The sequence below is a fragment of the Cinclus cinclus genome, chromosome 30 (genome assembly GCF_963662255.1).
Source record: "Cinclus cinclus chromosome 30, bCinCin1.1, whole genome shotgun sequence".
Lineage (NCBI taxonomy): Eukaryota > Metazoa > Chordata > Aves > Passeriformes > Cinclidae > Cinclus > Cinclus cinclus.
This window is the reverse complement of record NC_085075.1, coordinates 2,438,318-2,455,955: the sequence shown is the minus strand read 5'-3', so window position 1 is coordinate 2,455,955 and position 17,638 is coordinate 2,438,318. Positions and strand designations below refer to the sequence as shown.

The 17,638-nt window shown below is 49.9% G+C and overlaps 1 protein-coding gene across 2 annotated transcripts; it reads left to right on the top strand.

Moving 5' to 3' along the window:
• Positions 1–586: 586 nt before the first annotated feature.
• On the top strand, positions 587–15,992 carry SARNP (SAP domain containing ribonucleoprotein). 2 transcript variants are annotated; one of them, XM_062511043.1, is made up of 12 exons: positions 587–629; positions 3,092–3,191; positions 3,362–3,408; positions 4,604–4,671; positions 5,802–5,853; positions 7,658–7,731; positions 9,779–9,807; positions 10,079–10,104; positions 11,391–11,459; positions 12,909–12,989; positions 14,050–14,112; positions 15,353–15,992. In XM_062511043.1, exons 1-11 carry the CDS (start codon positions 594–596, stop codon positions 14,089–14,091), a joined length of 624 nt encoding a protein of 207 aa, XP_062367027.1. In that variant the 5' UTR covers positions 587–593; the 3' UTR covers positions 14,092–14,112; positions 15,353–15,992. The 2 variants fall into 2 exon arrangements, with proteins under 2 accessions (XP_062367027.1, XP_062367026.1); XM_062511042.1 differs by lacking the exons at positions 12,909–12,989; positions 14,050–14,112; positions 15,353–15,992 and having other exon boundaries at positions 11,391–11,885.
• The last annotated feature ends 1,646 nt before the right edge of the window (positions 15,993–17,638 follow it).

Sequence of the window (17,638 nt, the reverse complement as noted above, 5' to 3'; positions counted from 1 at the left end):
ACTTTGTGCTTTTCACCCCTAGGTAAAGACGGATTATTAACAAGCAAGTTTACAATAAAGAACTGACACAGCGTATTTATTACACGGTAGCGTAGCTGTGTAATCGTAATATAAGCAATTTTTACCTTGTAATTACATAAAACACAGTTTAAATCTTAACCAATAATATATTGTGATAAAAAACAACATCACATGGACTGCGACGACACCTTACACAATAAATACGCAATAATCCGAGCTAGTAAATAATAACCCCCCAACTCAAGCTAGAAATATCTATAGTTTAACGAAAAGCGACAATTAGCAATAATTAATTACAACCGAGGCCCTCAATGACCCCTGGGCCGGGCCTGGCCTCACCTCCCGGAAGTTGCCGTTCCCGCCCTCTCTTTCCATTGGGCGCCGCTCAGCATCTTCCTCTTTCCATTGGTTCATCCGCCCGCCTCCTAGCGCCCCATAGGCCAATCACTGGCGGGTGCTGCCGGCAGCGCTGACCAATGGGAAGCGGCAAATTTGGGCGGGACAGCGGAAGAAGCGCGGCGCTGATTGGTTAGAGAGGCGTAACGGGCGGGGCTGGTGGCGGGGGTGCCAAGATGGCGGCGGAGCCGGTGGAGCTGCACAAGCTCAAGGTGCCGCTAGGAGCTGGAATGGGGCCGGGATAAGGGCGGGGGAACGGCGGGGACAGAGCCCGGCAACGGGGACAGTGCGCGGGGGAACGGCGGGAATGGGGGCTGGGCCTGAGGGAGCGCGCGGGGGAACGGCGGGAAACAGGCCGGGAGCTCTGAGGAGGCTCTGAGGGAAGAGCCGGTAGAACCGGGACGGGGGCGGGGGATCTGAGGGCTCCGGGAGAGCGGGAACGGGGCTGAGGGAGAACCGGGGCCGGGGGAGGCTCTGAGGGCTCCGGGGGAGCGGGAACGGGGCTGAGGGAGAACCGGGGCCGGGGGAGGCTCTGAGGGCTCCGGGAGAGCGGGAACGGGGCTGAGGGAGAACCGGGGCCGGGGGAGGCTCTGAGGGAGAACCGGGGCCGGGGGAGGCTCTGAGGGAAGCGGGAACGGGGCTGAGGGAGAACCGGGGCCGGGGGAGGCTCTGAGGGAGAACCGGGGCCGGGGGAGGCTCTGAGGGAAGCGGGAACGGGGCTGAGGGAGAACCGGGGCCGGGGGAGGCTCTGAGGGAACCGGCGGTGGAACCGGGACCGGGGGAGCTCCGGGCCCGGCACTGGCGGCCCCCGGGCACCTCCTGCCCCAGCCGGGATCTCTTGGAGGGACCGGGAGCCCCGAATTCACAACTCCCCGAGAGTCCCGGGATGCTCTCGTGGGTGATTCCCATGATTTTTCCGTGGCTAATTCCCCGGGATGGCTCCCCCTGGAGTTTTTCCCAGGATTTCCCTGGGATTGTGTCTCAGGAGTATTCCCAGAGTGGTTTTCCAGGATGGTTTCCCTTCCTGGGGGATGTTCCTGGAGACTTTTCCCACCTTGATCCCCGCTGGGAGCGTCTCAGGGATAATTCCCTGTGGATCCCTCTGGGAGGTTTTTCTGGGAATATTCCCTTGAGGATCCCGGGGATGTTCCCCTGCTGGATCCCTGGGTATTCCCAGGGAGGATCCCTTGGAATTTTTTTGGGACCCCCCAGGATGATCCCTGGGAATTTTCCTATTGGGATTCCTCGAGGTTGGGATTCCATGGAACTGAGATTCCATAAGGTTTGGATTCCTTGGAATTAAGATTTTTTTGGAATTGGAATTCCCAGTTGGGTTGGGTTTTCACAGGGTTCGGGTTCCTTGGATTGAGATGATTCCGTGGGACTGGGATTCCCTGCTGGAATTCTCAGGAGGATCCCCTTGGGATTTTTTTGGACATTCCCTGCAGGACCCCCTGGAATTCCTTTGGGAATTTCCCAGGAGGTTGGGGGGCAAATCAGCTCCTTCCCACAATTTCCAACTCCTTAACTTTGGGTTTTTCCCTTTCATTCCTGGGTTTTTCCTGATCATTCCCAGGTTGCTGGGGTGTTTGATTCCAGAATTCCCCAATTCCCAGATATTTGCTTGATCCCTGAATTCCCAGGACGTTTGATCCCTGAATTCCCCAGTTCCCAGGATATTTGTTTGATCCCGGAATTCCCCAATTCCCGGGATATTTGATCCCTGAATTCCCAGGATATTTGATCCCAGAATTCCCCCAATTCCCGGATATTTGTTTGATCCCAGAATTCCCAGGATATTTGATCCCTGAATTCCCCAATTCCCGGATATTTGTTTGATCCCAGAATTCCCTCATTCCCAGAATATTTGATCCCAGAATTCCCCGATTCCCGGGATATTTGATCCCGGATTTCCCAGGATATTTGATCCCAGAATTCCCAGGATATTTAATCCCTGAATTCCCCAATTCCCAGGATATTTGATTCTGGATTTCCCAGGATATTTGATCCCAGAATTCCCAGGGTATTTGATCCCGGATTTCCCAGGATATTTGATCCCAGAATTCCCCAATTCCCAGGATATTTGATCCCGGATTTCCCAGGATATTTGATCCCAGAATTCCCCGATTCCCGGGATATTTGATCCCAGAATTCCCCGATTCCCGGGATATTTGATCCCAGAATTCCCAGGATATTTGATCCCGGATTTCCCAGGATATTTGATCCCAGAATTCCCCAATTCCCAGGATATTTGATCCCAGAATTCCCCAATTCCCGGGATATTTGATCCCAGATTTCCCAGGATATTTGATCCCAGAATTCCCCGATTCCCGGGATATTTGATCCCAGAATTCCCAGGATATTTGATCCCGGATTTCCCAGGATATTTGATCCCGGATTTCCCAGGATATTTGATCCCGGATTTCCCCAATTCCCAGGATATTTGATCCTGGATTTCCCAGGATATTTGATCCCGGAATTCCCCCGATTCCCGGATGTTTGTTTGATCCCAGAATTCCCAGGATATTTGATCCCTGAATTCCCCAATTCCCGGGATATTTGATCCCGGATTTCCCAGGATATTTCATCCCGGATTTCCCAGGATATTTGATCCCAGAATTCCCAGGATATTTGATCCCGGATTTCCCCCGATTCCCGGGATTTTTTTTCCCAGCTGGCCGAGCTGAAGCAGGAATGCCTGGCCCGGGGGTTGGAAGCCAAAGGCAACAAGCAGGACCTGATCCATCGGCTCCAGGCTTACCTGGAGGAGCACGGTGGGTGCTCCCAAATCCCCAAATTCCCACGGAATTCCCGGCTGGAATTTTTAACACCCCCCCCCCCCCCCCCCTTCTCCGACAAAAAAAAAAAAAAATCCTCATTTTTTTTCCCGCGTTCCCCAAGGAATTTTCCCTGCTCCAACCCTTCCCTGGTTTTTCTTTTCCAGCTGAGGAAGAGCCCAACGAGGAGGACGTGCTGGGGGAGGAGATCGAGGTGGGAATTTTTTTTTTTTTTTTTTTTTTTTTTGGGATTATCCCGTTTTTCCAGGGAGTTCCAGGTGGGAATGAGGCAGCATTCCAACAGCCTGAGGGATTTAAATCCTTTTCCCTTTTTTTTTTTTTTTTTTTTTTTTGGGGGGGGGGGGGTTTAAATCTGTTGGATTTGGTGTCCGGGGTATTCCAGATCCTGGGAAATTCCCAGATGGGGGAATCGATTTTTTTCCCATTGGGCAAATGAAGGAAATTGAGGATTTTCCCATGGAATATTCCCAGATGGGGGAATTCCCAGATTTTGGGATCTCGAAATTTGGGTTTGATCCCACCCTGGGGTAGAGGAATGCTGGGGGAAAAAAAAAAAAAAATTAAAAAAAAATGGGAATTTGTGGGAGTTTGGGATGGAATTTCTGCCTGGACCGGAATTCCCAGAGGATTCCCCATCCCTGGAGCCCCCTGGGGAAAAGGGAGATTTTTGGGATTTTGTGGGATTTTGGGAATAATTCCTTTTCCAGGCAGGAATTTTTGTGCCAAGAAAACCTCGGGAATCGATTTTTCCCACTGGGCAAATGAAGGAAATTGAGGATTTTCCCGATTTTCCCATGGAATATTTGGGGTGGGAATTGCACCCTGGAATTATTTCCCAAATCCTTGTGCATCCCAGAATTCCTGGAGCTCGGGAAAATTGGGAATTCAGTGGGAGCCAGGGTCCTGCTGGGGGCACTCTGTGCAGAAATCTGGGAATTTTGGGGCTGGATTGGGAATTGTGCCTTGGGAACGGCCATGGGCCAGGATGAATATTCCATGGATTTTCCATGGATTTGATGGAATTTTCCATGGGTTTTCCATGGATTTGATGGAATTTTCCATGGATTTGATGGAATATTCCATGGGTTTTTTGTGGATTTGATGAGTTATCCATGGATTTTTCCATGGATTTTTCATGGAATTTTCGTGGATTTGATGCTTTTTTTCCATGGATTTCCCATGAGCTTTCCATGGGTTTGATGGAATTTTCCATGGGTTTGATGGAATTTTCCATGGGTTTTCCATGGATTTGATGGGATTTTCCATGGAATTGATGAGTTTTCCATGGGTTTTCCATGGAATTTCCGTGGATTTGATGCTTTTTTTCCATGGGGTTTTTCCATGGGTTTTTCCATGGGTTTTCCATGGGTTTTTCCATGGATTTGCAGGAGGAGGAGCCGAAGGCGCCGGAGCCGCCGCCGAAGGTGGAGGAGGCGCCGGTGAAGTCACCTGATGTGTGAGAATTCCCAAAAAATCCTCGGGAATGAGGGGCTGGGACGGGGAGGGGGGGGGGATAGGGATCCTGGGGCTGGAATTCCCTGGATTTGGGATTCCTGGGACTTGGGATTCCTGGGAGTGAGAAGATTCCCAGGATTCGGGATTCCTAGGGCTGGAATTCTGTGGATTTGGGATTCCCTGGGATTTTGGATTTTGGGATTCCCTGGGATTTGGGATTTCTGGGGGCTGGAATTCTTTGGATTTTGGGATTTGGGATTCCCTGGGATTTGGGATTTCTGGGGGCTGGAATTCTTTGGATTTTGGGATTTGGGATTCCCTGGGGTTTGGGATTCCCTGGGGTTTGGGATTTTGGGTTTTGGGATTCCTGGGATTTGGGATTTTGGGATTCCCTGGGATTTGGGATTTCTGGGGGCTGGAATTCTTTGGATTTTGGGATTTGGGATTCCCTGGGATTTGGGATTCCCTGGGGTTTGGGATTTTGGGTTTTGGGATTCCTGGGATTTGGGATTTTGGGATTCCCTGGGATTTGGGATTTCTGGGGCTGGAATTCTTTGGATTTTGGGATTTGGGATTCCCTGGGATTTGGGATTTCTGGGGGCTGGAATTCTTTGGATTTTGGGATTTGGGATTCCCTGGGGTTTGGGATTCCCTGGGGTTTGGGATTTTGGGTTTTGGGATTCCTGGGATTTGGGATTTTGGGATTCCCTGGGATTTGGGATTTCTGGGGCTGGAATTCTTTGGATTTTGGGATTTGGGATTCCCTGGGATTTGGGATTTCTGGGGGCTGGAATTCTTTGGATTTTGGGATTTGGGATTCCCTGGGGTTTGGGATTTCTTCGGCTGGAATTCTGTGGATCTGGGATTCCCTGGGGTTTGGGATTTTGGGATTCCCTGGGATTTGGGATTTCTGGGGCTGGAATTCTTTGGATTTTGGGATTTGGGATTCCTGGGATTTGGGATTTTGGGATTCCCTGAGGTTTGGGATTCCCTGGGATTTGGGATTTCTGGGGGCTGGAGTTCTTTGGATTTGGGGATTTGGGATTCCCTGGGGCTGGGAATTCCTGGATCCCAAATCCCACCTGGATCATCCCTGACCTTTTCCCTTTTTTTTTCCCAAACTTTTTCCAGGATCCAGGAGAAGAAGGTGGTGAAAATCTCCTCTGAGATCTCCCAGATGGAGGTACAAAAATTCCCAATTTTCCAGCAGCTTCCAGGTGGATTTTTTTTTTAGGATTTTCCAGGCCTGGAATTGTTCCAGGTCAGGCTGGGACACCTTGGGGTAGGAGAATTCCAGGAAAATTGGAATTTTGGGGATTTTTTTTTTTTTTTTTGTAAAAAAATTCCTGCCTGGAACAGAATTCCCAAATGATTCTTCAGTTGTGGAATCCTCCCAGACCGAGTTGGGGTGATCTGGGATAGGGAAAATCTGGGAAAATGGGAATTTTGGGAAAATGGGGAGTTTTGGAGTTTCCCCAGTGTTTTCCCCTGTAAAATTCCCAATTTTTCCCCTGTAACAATCCCATTTTTTTCCCCTGTAAAACCCATTTATTTTTGTCTCTAAACCCTGCTTGCCCATTAGAACATTCCCAAATTCCCAGTAGAATCCCCATTCCCAAATTCCCATTTCCCCATTCCCCATTCCCAAATGCCCATTCCCCATTTCCCATTTTCCCTGTTCCCAAATTCCCATTCTCCCGTTCCCCATTCCCAAATCCCCTTTCCCTGTTCCCCATTCCCAAATTCCCGTTCCCCATTCCCAAATTCCCATTTCCCATTCCCAAATTCCCATTTGCCATTTTCCCCATTCCCAAATCCCCGTTCCCCATTCCCCAATTCCCAAATTCCCATTCCCAAATTCCCATTCCCCATTCCTATTTCCTATTTCCCATTCCCAAATCCCCGAATTCCCATTTCTGGTTTCCCAAATCCCCCAATCCCCGAATCCCCCCCAATCCCCCCCCAATCCCCCCCCAGTCCATCCCAGTCCATCCCAATCCCTCCCAATCCCCCCAATCCCCCCCCAGTCCATCCCAATCCCCCCCCAGTCCATCCCAATCCCCCCCAGTCCATCCCAGTCCATCCCAATCCCCCCCAGTCCATCCCAGTCCATCCCAGTCCATCCCAATCCCCCCCAGTCCATCCCAATCCCCCCCCAGTCCATCCCAATCCCCCCCCAATCCCCCCCAGTCCATCCCAATCCCCCCCCAGTCCATCCCAATCCCCCCCCAGTCCATCCCAATCCCCCCCCAGTCCATCCCAATCCCCCCCCAGTCCATCCCAGTCCATCCCAATCCCCCCCAGTCCATCCCAGTCCATCCCAGTCCATCCCAGTCCATCCCAGTCCATCCCAATCCCCCCCCAGTCCATCCCAATCCCCCCCCAGTCCATCCCAATCCCCCCCCAGTCCATCCCAGTCCATCCCAATCCCCCCCAGTCCATCCCAGTCCATCCCAGTCCATCCCAATCCCCCCCCAGTCCATCCCAGTCCATCCCAATCCCCCCCAGTCCCCCCCCAGTCCATCCCAGTCCATCCCAATCCCCCCCAGTCCATCCCAGTCCATCCCAATCCCCCCCAGTCCATCCCAATCCCCCCCAGTCCATCCCAGTCCATCCCAATCCCCCCCAGTCCCCCCCCAGTCCATCCCAGTCCATCCCAATCCCCCCCAGTCCATCCCAGTCCATCCCAATCCCCCCCAGTCCATCCCAATCCCCCCCAGTCCATCCCAGTCCATCCCAGTCCATCCCAATCCCCCCCCAGTCCATCCCAATCCCCCCCCAGTCCATCCCAATCCCCCCCCAGTCCATCCCAGTCCATCCCAATCCCCCCCAGTCCATCCCAATCCCCCCCCAGTCCATCCCAATCCCCCCCAGTCCATCCCAGTCCATCCCAGTCCATCCCAATCCCCCCCCAGTCCATCCCAATCCCCCCCAATCCCCCCCCCAGTCCTTCCCCAATTCCCAAATTCCCCAATTCCCGTTTCCAGAGGCTGCAGAAACGAGCCGAGCGTTTCAGCGTCCCCGGCAGCCTGGAGAGCAAAAAGGCAGCGAGGGCAGCGCGGTGAGGGGGAAATCCGGGAATTCTGGGAAAAATCCGGGAATTCTGGGGGGGAATCCGGGAATTCTGGGAAAAATCTGGGAATTCTGGGGGGAATCCGGGAATTCTGGGAAAAATCTGGGAATTCTGGGGGGGAATCCGGGAATTCTGGGAAAAATCTGGGAATTCTGGGGGGGAATCCGGGAATTCTGGGAAAAATCCGGGAATTCTGGGTGGGGGAATCCGGGAATTCTGGGAAAAATCTGGGAATTCTGGGGAAGAATCCGGGAATTCCGGGGGGGAATCCGGGAATGCCGGGGGGAAATCTAGGAATTCTAGGAAAAATCCGGGAATTCTGGGCAGAAGTCTGGGAATTCTGGGTGGAAATCCGGGAATTCTGGGGGGGAAATCTGGGAATTCTGGGGGGGAAATCTGGGAATTCTGGGGGGAGTCTGGGAATTCTGGGAAAAATCTGGGAATTCTGGGGGGGAAATCTGGGAATTCTGGGGGGGAAATCTGGGAATTCTGGGAAGAATCCGGGAATTCTGGGAAAAATCCGGGAATTCTGGGTGGGGGAATCCGGGAATTCTGGGAAAAATCGGGGAATTCTGGGGAAGAATCCGGGAATTCTGGGGGGGAATCCGGGAATTCTGGGGAAGAATCTGGGAATTCTGGGGGGGAATCCAGGAATTCTGGGGAAGAATCCGGGAATTCTGGGGGGGAATCCGGGAATTCTGGGAAAAATCTGGGAATTCTGGGAAGATTCCGGGAATTCTGGGGGGGAATCTGGGAATTCTGGGGGGGAATCGGGGAATTCTGGGAAAAATCTGGGAATTCTGGGGGGGAATCGGGGAATTCTGGGAAAAATCGGGGAATTCTGGGAAGAATCCGGGAATTCCGGGGGGGAATCCGGGAATGCCGGGGGGAAATCTAGGAATTCTAGGAAAAATCCGGGAATTCTGGGCAGAAGTCTGGGAATTCTGGGTGGAAATCCGGGAATTCTGGGGGGGAAATCTGGGAATTCTGGGAAGAATCCGGGAATTCTGGGAAAAATCTGGGAATTCTGGGTGGGGGAATCCGGGAATTCTGGGAAAAATCGGGGAATTCTGGGGAAGAATCCGGGAATTCTGGGGGGGAATCCGGGAATTCTGGGGAAGAATCTGGGAATTCTGGGGGGGAATCCAGGAATTCTGGGGAAGAATCCGGGAATTCTGGGGGGGAATCCGGGAATTCTGGGAAAAATCTGGGAATTCTGGGAAGATTCCGGGAATTCTGGGGGGGAATCTGGGAATTCTGGGGGGGAATCGGGGAATTCTGGGAAAAATCTGGGAATTCTGGGGGGGAATCGGGGAATTCTGGGAAAAATCGGGGAATTCTGGGAAGAATCCGGGAATTCCGGGGGGGAATCCGGGAATGCCGGGGGGAAATCTAGGAATTCTAGGAAAAATCCGGGAATTCTGGGCAGAAGTCTGGGAATTCTGGGTGGAAATCTGGGAATTCTGGGGGGGAAATCTGGGAATTCTGGGGGGGAAATCTGGGAATTCTGGGGGGAGTCTGGGAATTCTGGGAAAAATCTGGGAATTCTGGGGGGGAAATCTGGGAATTCTGGGGGGGAAATCTGGGAATTCTGGGGGGAATTCCAGGAAGTCGGAATGGAAGAACGCCGGGGTTTTGGGTGGAAATTTTGGGAATTTTGAGAGATTTTGCTGGAAATTTGGGGGGATTCTTCTGGGAAATTTTGGAATTTTTTTGTGGGATTTTCTGGGAGTTTTTGGGATCATTCAGGAATTTTGGGTGGGTTTTTTTGGGAATTTTGTGGGATTTTTTGGGAAGTAATTGCCAGAGGATTCTTTTATTCCTGGGTGAGGGGAACTTCAGGAAAAAAGGGGAATTTATGGGAATTCTGGGGGAATTGAGGAAAAAATTCCTTCCTGGGCCGGAATTCCCAAAATTCCATCTCTAGTTCCCAAAATTCCTTCTTTAATTCCCAAAATTCTGTCTCCGATTCCCAAAATTCCGTGTCCAGTTCCCAAAATCCCAGCTCTAATTCCCATTTTTTTTTCCCCCACAGCTTTGGTTTGGCCACAATTCCCACAAAAGGTGAGAACGGGGAACGGGAATTTTGGGAATTCCGGAATTTCTGGGATCACAGATTTCCCTTTTCCCACATTTCTGGGACTTGCAGGAATTTCGGGGATCTCAATTATCCCAAATTCTCCTGGGATTTTCCTGGAATTCCATCCAGGGATCCAAATCCTGCACCGGAAATTTTTGGGATGTTCCCAAATTCCGGCTGGGAATTCCCATTTTTTTGGGGTGAAATTTGGGAATTTCGGGCCATTCCTGATGGGAATTTTCCTTCTTTTCCCAGGGCTGTCGGCAGATTCCAAACCCACGGTGAGTAAAACTGGGAATTTTGGGAATTCTGATGCAATATTGGGTGGAATTTTTGGGATCTGAGCTGGAATTTTGGGATCGCGGAGGAAATTTTGGGAATTCCGGTGGAATTTTGGGATCTCAGCTGGAATTTTTGGGATCAGGAGTGGGAATTTTGAGATTTTTGATGAGATTTGGGGAATTTTGGTGGAATTTTGGGAATTTTTGATGGAATTTTGGGAATTCTGATGGAATTTTGGGATCCCAGCTGGAATTTTGGGAATTCAGATGGAATTTTTTGGGGATCAGGAGTGGGAATTTGGGTGGAATTTTGGGATCTGAGCTGGAATTTTGGGATCAGGGGAGGGAATTTTGGGAATTCTGGTGGAATTTTGGGAATTCTGATGGAATTTTGGGATCCCAGCTGGAATTTTGGGAATTCAGATGGAATTTTTGGGAGCAGGAATGGGAATTTTGGGAATTCTGTTGAATTTTTTGGGATTTTTGGTGAGATTTTGGGAATCCTGGTGGAATTTTGGGAATTTTTGATGGAATTTTGGGAATTGAGATGGAATTTTTGGGATCAGGAAAGGGAATTTTGGGAATTCTGATGCAATATTGGGTGGAAATTTTTGGGATCTGAGCTGGAATTTTGGGATCAGGGGAGGGAATTTTGGGAATTCCGATGGAATTTTGGGATCCCAGCTGGAATTTTGGGAATTCAGATGGAATTTTTTTGGGATCAGGAGTGGGAATTTCGGGAATTCTGGTGGAATTTTGGGTGGATTTTTGATGAGATTTGGGGAATTCCGGTGGAATTTTGGGATCAAGAAAGGGAATTTTGGGAATTCCGATGGAATTTTTGGTGGATTTTTTTTTAGGATCTGAGCTGGAAATTTGGGATCAGGAGTGGGAATTTTGGGAATTCCAGTGGAATTTTGGGTGGAATTTTTTGGGATCCTAGCTGGAATTTTGGGATCAGGAGTGGAAATTCTGTGAATTCCAGTGGAATTTTGGGATCAGGAAAGGGAATTTTGGGAATTCTGAGGAAATTTTGGGATTTTTTTTTTTTATGAGATTTTGGGAATTCCGATGGAATTTTGGGAATTCCGATGGAATTTTGGGGTGGGATTTTTTTTCCAGGCTGACTTTTTTTTCCTCTGGACAAATCCTTTGGAATTGGGGTGGAATTTTCTGGGCCTTTGTTCCCGAATTTTTTTTCCCATTTTGGAATTGGAGGCTTCGATCCCAAATCCCAAATTTTATTTTATTTTATTTTATTTTATTTTATTTTATTTTTTTCCCAGATAAATCTGGAAAAGCTCAAGGAAAGGGCCCAGAGGTTCGGCCTGAACGTCTCCTCCCTGTCCAGGAAGGTGAGAGTTGGGAATTTTGGGAATTCTGGGGAATTTGGGAATTCCGGGGATTGTTTGGAATTCCGGGGATTGTTTGGAATTCTGGGACTATTGGGAATTTTGGGAATTCTGGGAATTTGGGGGATTTTGGGAATTCTGGGAACTCCAGGAATTGTGGGAATTCTGTGAATTTTGGGAATTCCGGGGAATTTTGGGAATTCCGGGGAATTTGGGAATTCCAGGGATTGTTTGGAATTCTGGGGATTTTGAGAATTCTGGGACTATTGGGAATTTTGGGAATTCTGGGAATTTGGGGGATTTTGGGAATTCTGGGAACTCCAGGAATTGTGGGAATTCTGTGAATTTTGGGAATTCCGGGGAATTTTGGGAATTCCAGGGAATTTGGGAATTCCAGGGATTGTTTGGAATTCTGGGGATTTTGAGAATTCTGGGACTATTGGGAATTCTGGGAATTTGGGGGATTTGGGGGATTTTGGGAATTCTGGGAATTTGGGGAATTTTGGGAATTCTGGGAACTCCAGAAATTGTGGGAATTCTGTGAATTTTGGGAATTCCGGGGATTTTGGGAATTTTGGGACTATTTGGAATTTTGGGAATTCATGGGAATTTTTTGGTATTTGGGGAATTTTGGGAATTCTGGGAACTCCAGGAATTGTGGGAATTCTGTGAATTTTGGGAATTCCGGGGAATTTTGGGAATTCCGGGGATTGTTTGGAATTCTGGGATTTTGAGTGTTTGGGGATTTTGGGAACTCTGGGAATTCTGGGATTATTTGGAATTCTGGGAATTTTGGGAATTCCGGGGAATTTGGGGGATCCCAGGAATTTTGGGAATGCTGGGATTATTTGGAATTTTGGGAATTCTGGGAATTCCGGGGGTTCTGGGGATTTGGGGAATTTTGGGGAATTCTGGGATTGTTTGGGATTTGGGGAATTTTGTGAATTCCGGGGATTTTGGGAATTCTGGGATTATTTGGAATTTTGGGAATTCCGGGCATTTTTGTTATTCTGGAGATTTTGGGAATTCCGCAAATTTTAGGAATAGGGGGAATTTTGGGAATTCAATAAATCCTGAGGATTTGGGGAATTCTGGGAATTTGGGGATTTTTTTTTTTTTGGAATTTCAGGAATTTTGGGAATCTTGGGGTGCTTTCCTCACCCCTGGATCATCCCAAAATTCCAAAGTTTTCCAATCCTGCTGGCTCCAGTCATCCCCGAGTTTGGGTTTTGTTTTTTTTTGGGGGGGGGGGAATTTTGGGATTTGGATTTTTTTTGGGAATTGGGATTTTTTATGGAATTGGGGTTTTTTTGGGAATTTTAGGGTTTGGAATTTGGGGTCTTTGGGATAATGGGAATGTTTCCCTGCCCTGGAATGGGACTGGGAGAGATCCCGGGGATCCATTCCCGACATTCCCGACGTTCCCGACGTTCCCGACGTTCCCATTCCCAGAGTGAGGAGGATGAGAAGCTGAAGAAGAGGAAGGAAAGGTTTGGGATCGTCACCGGAGCCGGAGCCGCCGAGGATTCCGAGGTGGGGCCGGAATTCCCGGGATTTGGGGGCCGCAATTCCCGGGATTTGGGGGGTCGGAATTCCCGGGATTTGGGGGGCCAGAATTCCCGGGATTTGGGGACAGAATTCCCGGGATTTGGGGCCTGGAATTCCCGGGATTTGGGGGCCGGAATTCCCGGGATTTGGGGGCCGGAATTCCCGGGATTTGGGGACAGAATTCCCGGCATTTGGGGGTCGGAATTCCCGGGATTTGGGGGACAGAATTCCCGGCATTTGGGGATCGGAATTCCCGGGATTTGGGGCCGGAATTCCCGGGATTTGGGGCCTGGAATTCCTGGGATTTGGGGGGTCGGAATTCCCGGGATTTGGGGGGTCGGAATTCCCGGGATTTGGGGGGTCAGAATTCCCGGGATTTGGGGGCCGGAATTCCCGGGATTTGGGGACAGAATTCCCGGCATTTGGGGGTCGGAATTCCCGGGATTTGGGGGACAGAATTCCCGGGATTTGGGGCCTGGAATTCCTGGGATTTGGGGTCGGAATTCCCGGGATTTGGGGGGTCGGAATTCCCGGGATTTGGGGGCCGGAATTCCCGGGATTTGGGGGCCAGAATTCCCGGGATTTGGGATCGGAATTCCCGGGATTTGGGGGGCAGAATTCCCGGGATTTGGGGCCTGGAATTCCCGGGATTTGGGGGGTCGGAATTCCCGGGATTTGGGGGGTCGGAATTCCCGGGATTTGGGGGGTCAGAATTCCCGGGATTTGGGGGCCGGAATTCCCGGGAATCCCTGGGCTCATCCCCAAACCAATTCCCCAAGCTTTGCAGAATCCATGGATTTAGGGAACGTTTTCCCAGGAATTTTGGGGCTGTTTTCCCAGGAATGTGGGATTTGGAATTCTTTGTGTCTTTACTTTTCCACCCCCTTCCCCTCCCCACCAAATCCCGACATTTTCCTGCCTTTTTTTGGGATCGGGAATTTCCCAATTCCCAACTCCCTCCCCATTCCATTTTTTTTTTTTTTCCCGAGATTCCACCCCATGAATTCCCGGGATTTTCCCTCTTTTTGGTCATTCCCAAATCCAGGCAAAGAAGAGGAAAAGGGCGGAAAGATTTGGGATCGTCTGAGCCGCTCCACGCTCTCCTCAGGTCAGAATTCCCAGAATTCCCTCCTTCCCCGATTTTCCAGGGAATTCCCAGAATTCCTGGAATTCCCTCATCCCCCCGTTTCTCCTGGGAATTCCCGGAATTCCCTTTTCCCTCATTCCCCGTTTTTCCAGGGAATTCCCAGAATTCCCTCATTCCCCGTTTTTCCAGGGAATTCCCGGAATTCCCTTTTCCCTCATTCCCCGTTTTTCCTGGGAATTCCCAGAATTCCCAGAATTCCCCCATTCCCCGATTTTCCAGGGAATTCCCGGAATTCCCAGAATTCCCTCGTTCCCCGTTTTTCCAGGGAATTCCCAGAATTCCCTCATTCCCCGTTTTTCCAGGGAATTCCCGGAATTCCCAGAATTCCCTCATTCCCCGTTTTTCCAGGGAATTCCAGGAATTCCCTTTTCCTCAGAGGATTTTGCTCCTCGGTTTTGGAAATTTTTCCCCCAAAAAAAATCCAGGGGAAAAAGGAGCTCGGCAGGGAGGGAGGAGATTCCCAAACCTTGGGTGAAATTCCCAGAAATGTTGGGGTTTTCCAGGAATTTTGGGGTTGGTTTTCCAGGAATTTTGGGGATGTTTTCCCAGGAATTTTGGGGAAGTTTTTCCAGGAATTTTGGGGACGTTTTTCCAGGAATTTTGGGGACGTTTTTCCAGGAATTTTGGGGTTATTTTCCCAGGAATTTTGGGGTTGTTTTCCCAGGAATTTTGGGGTTGTTTCTCCAGGAATTTTGCGGACGTTTTTTCCAGAGATTTTTGGGGACGTTTTTCCAGGAATTTTGGGGACGTTTTTCCAGGAATTTTGGGGTTGTTTTTCCAGGAATTTTGGGGACGTTTTTCCAGGAATTTTGGGGACGTTTTTCCAGGAATTTTGGGGACGTTTTTCCAGGAATTTTGGGGACGTTTTTCCAGGAATTTTGGGGACGTTTTTCCAGGAATTTTGGGGATGTTTTTCCAGGAATTTTGGGGTTGTTTCTCCAGGAATTTTGGGGACGTTTCTCCAGGAATTTGGGGTTATTTTCCCAGGAATTTTGGGGTTGTTTTTCCAGGAATTATGGGGACGTTTTTCCAGGAATTTGGGGACGTTTTTCCAGGAATTTTGGGGTTATTTTTCCAGAGATTTTTGGGGGGAATTTCTGGAGCAGCTCCCATGTGAAACACGGGATCCCAATCCCGTGGGATTTCCGGGACCTTCCCAAGAATTCAGAGCAGCAATTCCAGAAATTTCTTCCATTTCCAGGTGGGCCTTGCCTGAACCCTTCCCCTGTTGAAGACTTGAACTCCCAGGATTTGGAATTCCCGGCGGGAATTTCGGGAATCTCATCCCAGAGCGTTGGGAGCAGCGAGGCCGGGGCCGTTCCCGGAATTCTGGGGCCATTCCCAGACCAAGAGATTCTATTTTTTTGGGAATTCTCCTTTTCCATGATCATTTCCCACCCTTTGGGAACCTCGGACGCTCCGGGAAATTCCCGGGATGCTCCTTCCCATCCCAAAAATCCTTGGGGATCTGGGGACATCCGTGGGATCCAGGTGGCTCCCTGGCTCCTCCCTCATTCCCCATTTTCCCCCCATTTTTCCCCCCATTTTTCTCCCATTTTCCCCCAATTTTTTTCCCATTTTTTCCCATTTTTCCCCCCATTTTTCCCATTTTTTCCCCGTTTTTTCCCATTTTTCCCCCCATTTTTTCCCCATTTTCCCCCAATTTTTTTCCCATTTTTTCCCATTTTTCCCCCCATTTTTCCCATTTTTTCCCAGTTTTTTCCCATTTTTTCCCCCCGTTTTTTCCCCATTTTCCCCCCGTTTTTTCCCATTTTTTCCCATTTTCCCCCCGTTTTTTCCCATTTTCCCCCCGTTTTTTTCCCCATTTTCCCCCCCGTTTTTCCCCATTTTTTCCCCATTTTTTCCCCCCGTTTTTTCCCATTTTTTCCCATTTTCCCCCCGTTTTTCCCCATTTCCCCCCCATTTTTTCCCCATTTTCCCCCCCGTTTTTTCCCATTTTTTCCCATTTTTCCCCCCGTTTTTCCCCATTTCCCCCCCATTTTTTCCCCATTTTTCCCCCCGTTTTTTCCCATTTTTTCCCCATTTTTCCCCCGTTTTTTTCCCATTTTTTCCCATTTTTTCCCCATTTTCCCCCCGTTTTTTCCCCATTTCCCCCCCATTTTTTCCCCATTTTTCCCCCGTTTTTTTCCCATTTTTTCCCATTTCCCCCCCGTTTTTTCCCCATTTTTCCCCCCGTTTTTTCCCATTTTTTCCCCATTTTTCCCCCGTTTTTTTCCCATTTTTTCCCATTTTTCCCCCCGTTTTTCCCCATTTTCCCCCATTTTTTCCCCATTTTCCCCCTTTTTTTTCCCCATTTTCCCCCCGTTTTTTCCCAGCGTTCCAGCCACTGCTGCGTTTTGTATTCCCAGTTTTTTCTATTTTCCCAGTTTTTCCCTCGGAAGGGTCGGGCACTGCCTCTCATCCTGTGTTTCCCAATAAAAAAATTCCCTTTTCCAAGGAATTCCTGTTGGGGTTTTTGTGTTTTTTTGTTTTTTTTGGGGGGGGGGGAAGGGGAGTGGATAGCTGTGGGAAAAATAAAAAAACTGGAATTCCCTCCTTTCCTGGGAAGGTTATCCTGGGGTTTTCCAGGAATTCCTGGTTTTAAATCCAGGGTTTTCCACATTTTCCTGAGCTTATCCAGGAATTCCTGAGATTTCCCAAGAATTCCTGGTGTTAAATCCAGTTTTTCTCAGGGTTTTTCCAATTTTTTCCCCAATCTCATCCAGGAATTCCCGAGGATTTCCTGGTGTTACCCAGTTTTTCCTGAGTTTATGCAGGAATTCCTGAATTTTTCCAGAGGGAATTCCAGGATTTTTGGGATGGCCCCAAAGCCCCCCCAGCTCAGACACAGCCTGGGGTTCCCAAATCCCCCAATCCCCAAATCCCGGGGTAATTTGGGAATGTTTGGGATCCTTGGGACGGCCCCAAGCCCTGCCCGTGGTGCCCTTTGGGGACTGAAACTCCGGGGTCCTGAAATTCTTTGGGATTTTTTTTTGGGAATCCCAAAACTCCGGCCCTGCCCCGTCCCCAGGAGCGGGACCTGGGGAGCCTCTGTCCGTCCCTCTGTCCCTGTCCCTCTGTCCCTGTCCCTCTGTCCGTCCCTCTGTCCGTCCCTCTGTCCGTCCCTCTGTCCCTGTCCCTCTGTCCCTGTCCCTCTGTCCGTCCCTCTGTCCCTGTCCCTCTGTCCCTGTCCCTCTGTCCCTGTCCCTCTGTGTCCCTCTGTCCCTGTCCCTCTGTCCATCCCTCTGTGTCCCTCTGTCCGTCCCTCTGTCCATCCCTCTGTCCATCCCTCTGTCCCTGTCCCTCTGTCCCTGTCCCTCTGTCCGTCCCTCTGTCCCTGTCCCTCTGTCCCTGTCCCTCTGTCCCTGTCCCTCTGTCCATCCCTCTGTCCCTGTCCCTCTGTGTCCCTCTGTCCCTGTCCCTCTGTCCCTCTGTCCGTCCCTCTGTCTCTGTCCCTCTGTCCGTCCCTCTGTCCGTCCCTCTGTCC

Bases quoted from the DNA above. Each gene is read 5' to 3' on its own strand.
- SARNP (XM_062511042.1), top strand. From the start codon at position 594: ATGGCGGCGGAGCCGGTGGAGCTGCACAAGCTCAAG. The intron at 3,192-3,361 runs GTGGGTGCTCCC...TTTCTTTTCCAG, and splicing joins GGCTTACCTGGAGGAGCACG to CTGAGGAAGAGCCCAACGAG. The intron at 9,808-10,078 runs GTGAGAACGGGG...TTCTTTTCCCAG, and splicing joins GGCCACAATTCCCACAAAAG to GGCTGTCGGCAGATTCCAAA.